We start from the raw sequence: 11,225 nt of genomic DNA, 5'->3' as shown, positions 1-11,225 counted from the left end.
CGCAAAGCCAGGGTGTGACACAAAAGAGCACTTGGCTGGATTTAGCTTCATATTCACACTGCGCAATGAATTGAACGTCTTTTCGATGTCCTTTAACATTTGGCCCTCTTCGGGACTTTTAACCACTAGATCATCAATGTAAACTTCAATGTGCTTTCCGATGTCCCCCGCGAAGGTCTTGTCCATCAAGCGTTGGTATGTTGCGCCAGCATTCTTCAGACCGAATGGCATCTTTGTGTAACAAAAAATTCCAAGATCAGTTCTAAAAGCTGTCTTGTCCTCATCTTCGAGTTTCATCTGGACTTGATGATAACCCTTGTAGCAATCCAAGAAGCACTTCCATCTATATGGCGCGAGAGAGTCTATCTTTTTTTCGATCTCAGGCAAAGAATAGCAATCTTTCGGGCATGCCTTGTTGAGCTCGGTATAGTCTACGCACATTCGCCATCCGCCATTTGACTTCTCAACCATTACCGGGTTCGCAACCCAACTTTGATAACGTACCTCTCGCAAGATCCCAGCTTTGAGCAGCTCGTATACTTGTTCATTCATTGCTTTCGTTTTGTCTGCTCCTAAGCTGCGTCTTCTTTGGACCTTTGGCTCAACAGAAGGGTAAGTGTTCAAGCAATGTTCGGTTATGTTGCGCGGGACGCCGGTCATGTCTGCCGGGGTCCAGGCAAAGATATCCATATTTCTGAACAGTAACTGTTTCAAACGCGTTCGGATGTCTGACAAAATGGCATGGCCAATTGTCACTGTTTGCTCTGGGTATTTGCGGTTTAAAACCCATTTTTCAGGTTCGGTTGCTGAGACCTTCGCTGCCTTTGCTGGGCGCAATTCTTCAGTTGACATTACTTCTTTCTTGGCGTAGATGATTGCCACTCCCGTCTTGGTTGGGAACCCTATCGCTGAATGGGGGGTTGAAGTAACCATGTTCAGCTCGCCTTGGGTTTCCCTCCCAATTAACACATCATGCTCGACTTGACGGGCATCACCATGAAATTCACGCTTGTTGTTCTTGAATGCTTCCCGTCAGACAGCGTGACGGGGAAGCTGATTTGACCAAGTGGAAAAACCATCTCGTTGCAAAATCCGGACAAAGGATAATCAACTGGCTCGAGTCTCGCTTTGTCCTCTTCATTAAATTGATTAAAACACTGTTCATAAATGATGTCGGCTGTACTTCCTGGATCAATGAATATGTACTTCGTTTCATAATGGCCGATGCTACCGGTAATGACGACGGGTCATGTGGCGCGAGGACCGCCGCGCACTACCGGGAAAATGACCTGTTGCTCTTGCCAAGAAGGCTCATAGGGGCGCTTGCCTTTCTCTTTTGCGCTGTATCTCGGTCCGTTGACCATGTGGGTCTCTAAGCGTCGGACTTTCTTGTGATTTCCTTCGTCATGGCGCTGGAGCTGACGAGTTTCTTTGCACACGTTCTTCACCAAGTGGCTTAGCTTACCACTTTTAAGCGCTCTTTCGATCTCTTGGCGCAAACTATAGCAATCATCGGTCAAGTGCCCTGAGTCTTTATGAAAATCACAGTACAAGTTGGGGTCTTGCCCCTTCTTGTTTGTCATTGGTCTGGGAGCCTTGAAATCATGGTTCTCCGTCATCAGTACCTCTTTTGACGTTTTTATGAGCGGAGTCCAGTGCTTGTCACGATTATCATCTTTAACTGCTTTCCTGTAACCGATCCAGTCTATTGTTTCACGCGCGTCCTCTCTATAGCGTGGCCTTTCATCATGGCCCCTTGATCTCCCAGACTTCCAATCGTTACCCTTGTATCTGTTGCGCCTGTTGTTGTCGCGCGTGTTCCCTCTGGAGAATCGATCTTCAGAGTGATAACTTTTGTTCCCAGCGAGTGATTCTTCGGTTTGCGCAACAATTTTTGCGGCTTCCATGAGTTTATCCCATTCTTTTGGCATTCCGTCTTTGCCTGTGATAGTTCTGATGAGACTATCACAGCGAATGGCTTTCTTTAAATGACAACGCATGAGTTGTTCGCTTACGCCGCCTATCTCCAAACATTCCCTGTTAAAACGGGTGATGAAATCTTCCAGACCTTCACCATCCCTTCGCCAGATATCTTCTACCTCAGCAGTGTCGCACTGGTAGCGTCGTTGTTGGCTGAAGTAGCTCAAAAACTGTGTCTTGAAATCTACCCATGATTTGATCTTCCCTGGTGGAAGGCTGTCGAACCAGGCGCGAGCAGCCCCGGTAAGGGTTTGAATAAACAAGTGACACCACATAGGCATGTTCCAACCACCCAAGCAACCTACACTGGTGAAAGTTCTGACGTGATCATCCGGATCAGTCAATCCGTTGAACTTCCCGACAGTCGGAGGTAACTTTTCTCTTGAAAGCGGCGCTAGTGCGATTTTCGGGATGAATTTTTAATGCTCCGCAGCTTCCGCTGGCTTGTAGGCCAGGCGGAAATCCCTTTCAGCCTCTTCTGTATACCCGACATGCTGTCGCGGTTTGAAGTATTCATGATTCCTCTGCAAGCGGTTGAAGACTGACGAGCCCTCGTCATCTTCCCAAGTTGGATCACTCGGGTCTGTCTCTTCCCATTCGTTGTTCATGTTGCCCGGCGTGAGCCGGCTATGAACAGGACCTCTTTGGAGGTTTGACGGATAGTCGTAGTAGCTTTCCGTTTCTCCCCTTGTGTCGCGCGTGTCCTGCACACTTAGACGCCTGGTGGGGGTGGCCTGTTGATTCTGCCTTGGAGATTTGGCGGTGGGGGCATCTGGCGTGCCCCCTGACTTTGAGGAGTGACCAAGGACGGTTCTGCCGTCAAGACTGCTTGCTGCGCAATCAGAGATTGGTACGCTGCGTTTATCGTGGCGATATTCTTGGCATACCATGAGGCTGGGGTTTCGCCTTCTGGTAGCCCTAGCAACGCTGAAACATTCTGAGGTGGTGTTGGGTTTGAAGGTCCCTCGCCGTTATTCCCTGGGGTGACCGTCTGAGTGATGTGGGTGATGCTCCCGCGCGGGCCCCCAGTATTGGTTACTTCGACTTCACCAATTTCTTCGATTTGCTGGGCTTGTAGGTTTTGGATTCCTTCACCCAACGCCGCGTTAGAGTTGGCTCCGAAGCCGAACTCGTGAATGATTCCTTGACCAGTCATGATCGAAGGACGAAAAGATGTCAAAAACTCAGAAAAAGAAGATGAAGATGGTTATAGAAAAAACCGGTGGGCGCCAATGAAGAAACACTGAACTAATTGTGGGGATTAATCAGTTTGGTTTATGTTTCTATCATAGTGGTTAATCTTCTACTGAATATCTGAGCTCCGACTTGGTGTTTAATCCTGCAAAACAGAACACCGTTACTCGTCAAGAGGGGAATGTGGGGGTTTCCCTCTTAACCGGGCTCCAGCGTGAGAATAAGCGATTGCTTGGGAGGATAATCAAGTGTTAAGAGTGAGAGTAGAGGGAATGGAATGTTTAACCTATGAAATGAGGTCTCTATTTATAGCCGGAGAGGTGTAAGAGGTTATGGGCTGATGGGCCTTGGGTCGGAAACGGACAACATAACCGATATGCTCTTTGTCTCACTGGTGTCGACCGTTTAGTGGCTTCTAGAAGCTCTTCGGCGCTGGCGCGCCTTGATTGGAGCCACGTGTCATTGTTGTCGGCCCTGCTGTTCTTCTGCCATCAGCAGACAAGTGGAGATCGTGGGACAGATGTCTCCGTCCTCTGATTGGTGCCACGTAGGCGTCCTTAAGTACTTCTCGTCAGATGATCGTGGCATGATTGAACAGAGCCTGTTGGACGCTCATTGGCTCTTTTTACTGCCACTTGTACCCTATGTACCACCGGGGGCAGCCTTGCGCTGCCTTCCTATATGGTTTTTGTTGAGAATCTAACTAACCCCGCGCGGGTTAGTATGCCCATGTGCTCCTTTAGTATGCTAAGTGCTGATATCGTAGCTTCTTGTGGACGGGACCTCGCCCGCCATAGAGCAGCAAGTGGTATAGCTTGCGCGAGACTCTGATAGGAAGTTTATTAAGATAAGGAGTATGGTCCCACGCGCAACCTTAATGGAGGTTTGCGCGGCTTTTTGGGACCATACCCCTTCACCTGTAATTATAACTTTGAAAATAAATAGGGTTTTGGAAACAATTGATAAAAAGAGAATGACTCACCTTGCAGATTTATGTAAGCAGAGCTTAGCCTATTGATTAGCCTGTTAACCTAATTTAAATAACAATGCACACGAACGGGGTTAGTAACAAATACAGCATTTACGACAATTCACGAGATTAAAACCCTCACAACAAATGACAAAGTGCGATACTTAAATATTCATCGAATTAACTACGAATGACAAAGTATAAACCCAATTTGAGCAGCACTTAAACATTCGTTGGATAGTTTCAATCGATCGAACGTTGAATCGTAATAGCGATCGAGTTATTACCCTATTTATCGCGGCAGCGTTTCGTGATTTGTGTGTGTTGTGAAGTATTCGGAATATAACTCAGTGCATAATTGGAATTTGAGTAATTCCAGGAATTAGATGAATCCTAAACTCTACTTCCCTATCAGGTGGTAACCCGAGTAATTCTTCTGGAAAGACATCTGGGTATTCTGATACTACTGGGATTTCCTGAAGTTCCTTACTCTTAGTGTTAATGATTACTGAGATCATATACACTACTTCTTGTTTTCTTGAATAAGTAGCCAACTTCATTACTGAAATGAATTTCAGTGGCTTTCGAGGTTTATCTCCTGTGATTGAAATTACTTCTCCTGTAGGTGTCTAGATTTCTATGGAATTCTTATCACAAAGGATTCGAGCATGGTTGGTTACTAATCAATCCATTCCTAACACGACATTCAATCCGGCTAATTTCATAGGTAACAGGTTTGCAGAAAATTTATAGCCTAAGAGTTCTATCTTTCCTTCTTGCAAAACCTTATCTATGATGATAGAATTTCCATCTGTCGTTTCGACTGTAAAAATCTGCCTAAGGAAGTTTAAGGGTAAGTTAAGAGCTTGGCAAAATGAAGTATTAATAAAACTTTGATTTGCACCAGAGTCGAATAATACTTTTGCAAACACGTCGTGAACTAAGAACGTACCAGCTATCACATCGGGAATGAGTTATGCTTCTTGAGTAGTTAGCTGGAATGCTCTGGTATTGTTCTTAGTAGCTCCGCCGGTCGTCTTGGCTTTGTTGTCGGCTGGTTTGATCATTTTGGGACATTCTGATTGGAAATGTCCAGTTTCTCTACAGTTATAGCAGATTCTTGTTTTCTTTCTGCAGTCTTCTTCACGATGTCCAAAGTTTTGCAAAAATTGCAGGTTACATTGCATCTTCCAAAATGTTTCTTTCTACAATTCCTGCAGAAAGGCGGATTTGAGGATTGCCTCGTTCCTCTTTTCTTAGTATTGATATTATTACCCATACGGAATCCTTGGGTAATTTTTTGAGCTAACTCTTTCTTCCGGTTTTCTTCCCTTGTACGTACCAGTTCGACAGTTAAGGTGTTAGCTAATTCTACCGCATCGTTAATAGTGCGTGGTCTTGCAGCTTTTACGATATTACGGATCTCTCCAATTAATCCCCAAATATAACGGGAAATGAGTACTGGTTCTGGCGAAGCCAGGGTTGGTACCACTCTCGCATATTCAAAGAATGTAGAAGTATATCCTCGACAATCTACGCCTACCATACGATGGCTCAGGAACTTATTTGCCATTTGTTCCTTTTCATATTCGGGACAGAATTTTCTTTCCATTAGTTGCTTAAATTATTCCCAATTCATGGCATAAGCCACATTCCTTCCTTTGGCTTGAAGTACCATATTCCACCATTCTAGCGCCCCTTCTTTGAAAAGATGCGACGCATACATGACCTTATCTTCTTTAGCCCATTTACTTATCATAATTACTGCTTCGGTTTTCTCTAACCAACGCAGTGTTGCAGTTGCCCCTTCATTTCCTGCAAATTCTACTGGTTTACAGGCAAGAAATTCTTTTTAGGTGCAACCAGGCGTTGCAGCTTTCATTTTCTTAGGGAGTGGGGCCTGCCGTGGATCATTGTTATGATTATCATGATTACCGCCTCCGTTTACGCTATTACTGAAATTATCTTCCTGAGTACGTTTACTAGGAATGATTTGTTGAGGTTCAGCAGGTTTTTGGGCAGCAGCCAGGATTGCTGGAATAGCATTGGCTATCCCTTGAGCAATGAAATTCTCGATATCTTGTCTAGTCATGAATTAATTTTCCTGATTTTGCTCAGATTGATTCACTTCATTAACAGGTTCATTACCAGCGTTTTCCATCTGGTAACTATTATAGGTGTAAATTATTAGTGTCAAATAATCAATAATCAAATATACAAATCAATTACACATAATCACATAAACTTTTACAACACACGTATAGCCAAAATTGTCGATTTCTCGACTTCCATTTTTATAGATTATATTAGGCATCCATACACACTGTTTATCTTACAACGTTTTATTTCTATTTTACAGAGTTATATTTTTGTTAATATTGTTATTGTACAAACACAGCCTCCCAACCCCACTATTCCTTTATCAGCTGACATTTTAGTAGCGACATTCCCTCTCGTCGTATTTCCAGGAGATTTGTTCTCCCATTTCCCGGATCCTATTCCCGGTTCTCATTACTCATCGGTGGGTTTGGTATAGGTTCTGGGTCGAACTGAGGGAAAAAGTCATAAGATTATTAAGAAGATTTTGAAACTGCCAGTCGTTAGTCCACCACTCATCCATTTCTCCTAAAGGTTGGGTGTGGACCAGAGGGTCTGGAATAGCTGGTTCCAAATTCATCGGAAGTTGGGTTTGAGCAGGATAAGGGTAGAGATTGTTGGTGATAGGTCTAATGACATCGCAGCTTGCCAGTAGATGATCTAATTCCACCTGAAATGGAAGGTCTTCAGTCTGCTTGGAACTTTCCCCGATTTCTATTTCCGTTGGCCTAGAATTTTCCCTAATTTCTATCCCTACTGGCCTAGAACTCTCTCCGATCTCGATCCTTTTTCCTTTATCCATAGGATTTTCTATTTTTGGAATTTTCCTAGTTGCTGGTTTCCTCCTGCGCACTTTACTCCATCCTACATATCTTCTTCTTTTCTTAAGTTTTGCTTTCTCCAGAGGTGGAGCTTGAAATTCCATGGGTTCCTCCAAATCAGCAATATAACCAGTGAAGTCGTTGGAAACTTCTATTGGTACAGGATAAAGATTGAGATTCTGAAGGGCTTTAGATAACTCATTCATGCTGTTTAGCATATATGCAAAATGCACAAAAATACTAAGTTAAAATTTCATAACAAAATTTCACAAATAACATTTAAGTATTATTGCATACCGTATGACTAATTTAATACAAAGGACAATCGAAATTTGAAACACCCTAGGGTTTATCGTGATTTATTTATTTACGGGATTCTTTAGAACTTCTGGCTTGTTGGTAATATAGGTACTACTACTGATTCAGGGTCCTGATAGTTTTAAAGGTTTGCATTTTCTGCTACAGTAGCTAACATATAAAGATCTGCCCATTTTTCATCTAATTTGTCTTCCCAAGGTGGATTATTGCCTATTTCCTGGGTTTCCGGATTAAACCTCACTTTCTTTGGTTGGGATTTCTTTTCTTTTTCCTAACTTTTCCTAATAATCAAACTTCTCCTATTGGGAGATAGTGGCTTTTCAAACTGTGCTTTACGGACAAATATTCCTTCATCCATATCTGCTGGGTATTTTGAGGAAGTTCCTTTTTCTTTAGGTGAAGTATCTAATATTTATGATAGATAGCCGAAAGTCTTTGTTTACCCATACTGTAACTAACAAATAGTCAGTTAATAAAACACATAATTATAGAATAACAATCAGTAGAATTAAGTATTTTGCTGAATACTTAATTTGCTTAAATCAGTGGCTCTGATACCACCTTTTCATGTCACGGCCCTAGCCCCGGTTTGACCCGGTCCAGAGCCGCGGGACAGGAATCCCGTGGTAATTAATTTAGGTGACAGCGGAAGTCTTTAATACATGATCTTTTTAATACTAAAAATGCCCATTTACTTTATTACATAATTTAGGGATAAAACCCTGTAATTTACAATAAAGTGATTTCACTAGGAAATCTTTATTTTACAAAACATGTTTCTTTATTTATTTATATTGAGCCACTTCCTTAAGCTTGTAGTGCTTCACGGCACTTTTCCTGGATCATAACAGATTACCTGAAAACATGTTTGAAAAAGGTTTTGTCAGCGGAAAATACTGAGTGAATCATTCAGTTTACTGAAAACGACACATTTGTTATAATTTACAGTATTAAGAGCGATTACAATGTTTCTGTTTATCAACCAACTACCCACAATATTTGTCACTCGACCAACCATCGGTAGCCTGTGCCCAATGGTGTCTGTGACTATGGTCATATCACCCCTTGGCTAACCCGTTTGTCCAATGGTGACGGTTATCAAGTAATGTATACAAAACCCCATATACCGGTTGTAACTTGGTGATTACAAAGACTTAATCCTTGTAATTATAACTTTGAAAATAAATAGGGTTTTGGAAACAATTTGATAAAAAGAGAATGACTCACCTTGCAGATTTATGTAAGCAGAGCTCAGCCTATAGATTAGCCTGTTAACCTAATTTAAATAACAATGCACACGAACGGGGTTAGTAACTAATACAGCATTTACGATAATTCACGAGATTAAAACCCTCACAACAAATGACAAAGTGCGATACTTAAATATTCATCGAATTAACGACGAATGACAAAGTATAAACCCAATTTGAGCAGCACTTAAACATTCGTTGGGTAGTTTCAATCGATCGGACGTTGAATCGTAATAGCGATCGAGTTATTACCCTGTTTATCACGGCAGCGTTTCGTGATTTGTGTGTGTTGTGAAGTATTCGGACTATAACTCAGTGCATAATTGGAATTTGAGCGTCGTTCCAACTTCAGAAATCAAGTCCCAAAGCCCTCTATTTATACTAAAATTTTGACCCCCTCGCGTGACGCGAGGGGTCTACGTGGGGGCGTCGCGTGACGCGTGGGGTCACCCTACTTCATAGGGTAGCCACGTCCCTAACTAGCTTATCTGAGTTGACAGTTTTGATAAATTCGAATTCTACAGCGAGTTATTTAGATAATCGTCAGCTAGGGTTTACCCCCCTAAGTTTTAGGGGCCCTGATCCTGATTCTGATTGTTCTGAAAATTTTAGGGTTTATGCAGAATTACTTGGGTTTCTCAATTAGGGTTTCCTTATTAGATAATTAACATACTAAGTAATTATTTTAGTGAGAGTTGTTACATCCTCCCCACCTTAATAAAAATCTGGTCCTCGAGATTTTGCTGGAATAGATGAGGATATTTTCGCTTCATTTTTTATTCCAGCTCACAAGTGTATTCTGGTCCTCTCTTTGAATCCCACTTGATTTTGACTAATATTAGTCGCTTGTGCTTAAGAAACTTGATCTTTCTATCTTCTATTTGCAGTGGTTTCTCCACAAATTTCAACTTTTTGTTTACCTCTACATCTTTAAGAGGTACTACCAGGGATTCGTCAGATAGACATTTCTTGAGATTGGATACATGAAACACATTATGTACTCCAGCTAGTTCTTCTGGTAGTTGTAAACGATAAGCAACTGGTCCTATTCGTTGGATTACTAGAAATGGTCCTATGTACCTTGGACTCAGCTTCCCTTTCTTACCAAATCGTACTACTCCTTTCCAAGGAGAGACTTTCAAAAGAACTTTGTCTCCGACTTGAAACTCTAGTGGCTTGCGGCGATTGTCTGCATAGCTTTTCTAGCGATCTCGAGCCGTCTTCAGTCTTTCTTTGATTTGAGTTATCTTGTCAGTGGTTTCTTGCACAATTTCAGGACCTGATAATTGACTTTCTCCTATTTCTGCCTAACAAACTGGAGTTCTACACTTACATCCATATAGTGTTTCGAATGGGGCAGCTTCAATGCTTGAATGATAACTATTGTTATAGGAGAATTCAATTAAGGGTAAGTGGTTATCCCAATTACCACCAAAATCTATCACACATGCTCGGAGCATGTCTTTCAGGATTTGTATCGTCCTTTCACTTTGTCCGTCTGTTTGAGGATGATATGCAGTACTTAAATTTAGTCGGGTTCCCATTGCTTCCTGAAAACTAGTCCAGAAATGGGAAGTGAAACGACTATCCCTATCTGATACAATGGAGAGCGGAACTCCATGTAAGGATACTACTTCGTCTACGTACAACTTTGCTAACCTTTCCATGCTAAAGGTTTCTTTCATGGGTAGAAAATGAGCTGATTTGGTTAATCGATCCACAATTACCCAAAGCGCATCATTACCTTTTCTGGTTTTAGGTAACTTAGTAACAATATCCATTGTTATGAGTTCCCATTTCCATACAGGCATTTCTAACTGTTGTAGTAGTCTTGAAGGTTTCTGGTGTTCTGCCTTAACTTGCGAACAAGTAAGACACTTAGAAACATATCTAGCTATGTCCTTTTTCATTCCTATCCACCAAAAATTAATTCTTAAATCTTGGTACATCTTATTGTTACCTGGGTGCATGGTATACCTAGATTTATGGGCTTCCTCTAGAATCTTATCTTTTAATTCTCCTTGCTTAGGTACCCAAATTCTTTTCTTGTGGAATCTCCAAATTCCATCATTTCCTTGCTCTAGCTCTTTTATTCGTCCTTTCATTCCTTCAACATCGTCTTCGATTGCTGTTTCTTGAATTTTCTTTAATTGTTCCATTAAATCAAATTGCAGATTTAATCTAAGAGCACGGACTTGCTTTTGCTTTTCATGATACTTACGACTTAGAGCATTAGCGACTACATTTGTTTTTCCTTCGTGATATTGGATATCACAGTCGTAGTCACTCAGGATTTCCATCCATCTTCTTTGCCTTATATTCAACTCATTCTGCCCAAATATATACCTTAGACTTTTATGATCTGTATAAACAGTAAACTTACTTCCATACAGATAATGTCTCCAGATCTTAAGGGCAAAAATTATTGATCCTAATTCTAAGTCATGAGTCGTATAATTCTCCTCGTGCTTCTTTAATTGTCTTGAGGCATACGCAATTACCTTCTTGCGTTGCATTAGCACACATCCAAATCCTAATTTTGAAGCATCACAGTATACTTCAAAATCTTTAGTTCCCTCTGACAAGGCTAAAATT

At 41.7% G+C, this 11,225-nt stretch overlaps 1 protein-coding gene across 1 annotated transcript; it reads right to left on the bottom strand.

Moving 5' to 3' along the window:
* Nucleotides 1–1,247: 1,247 nt before the first annotated feature.
* LOC110925481 lies at nt 1,248–2,261 on the bottom strand. Its single transcript, XM_022169433.1, has one exon. It carries the CDS (start codon nt 2,259–2,261, stop codon nt 1,248–1,250), a length of 1,014 nt encoding a protein of 337 aa, XP_022025125.1.
* Between the last annotated feature and the right edge of the window lie 8,964 nt (nt 2,262–11,225).

The sequence above is a fragment of the Helianthus annuus genome, chromosome 17 (genome assembly GCF_002127325.2).
Source record: "Helianthus annuus cultivar XRQ/B chromosome 17, HanXRQr2.0-SUNRISE, whole genome shotgun sequence".
NCBI lineage: Eukaryota > Viridiplantae > Streptophyta > Magnoliopsida > Asterales > Asteraceae > Helianthus > Helianthus annuus.
Note: the sequence above shows the minus strand (reverse complement) of the source record. Positions and strands in the feature narration are given on the sequence as shown.

Bases quoted from the DNA above. Each gene is read 5' to 3' on its own strand.
- LOC110925481 (XM_022169433.1), bottom strand. From the start codon at position 2,261: ATGCCTATGTGGTGTCACTTGTTTATTCAAACCCTTACCGGGGCTGCT.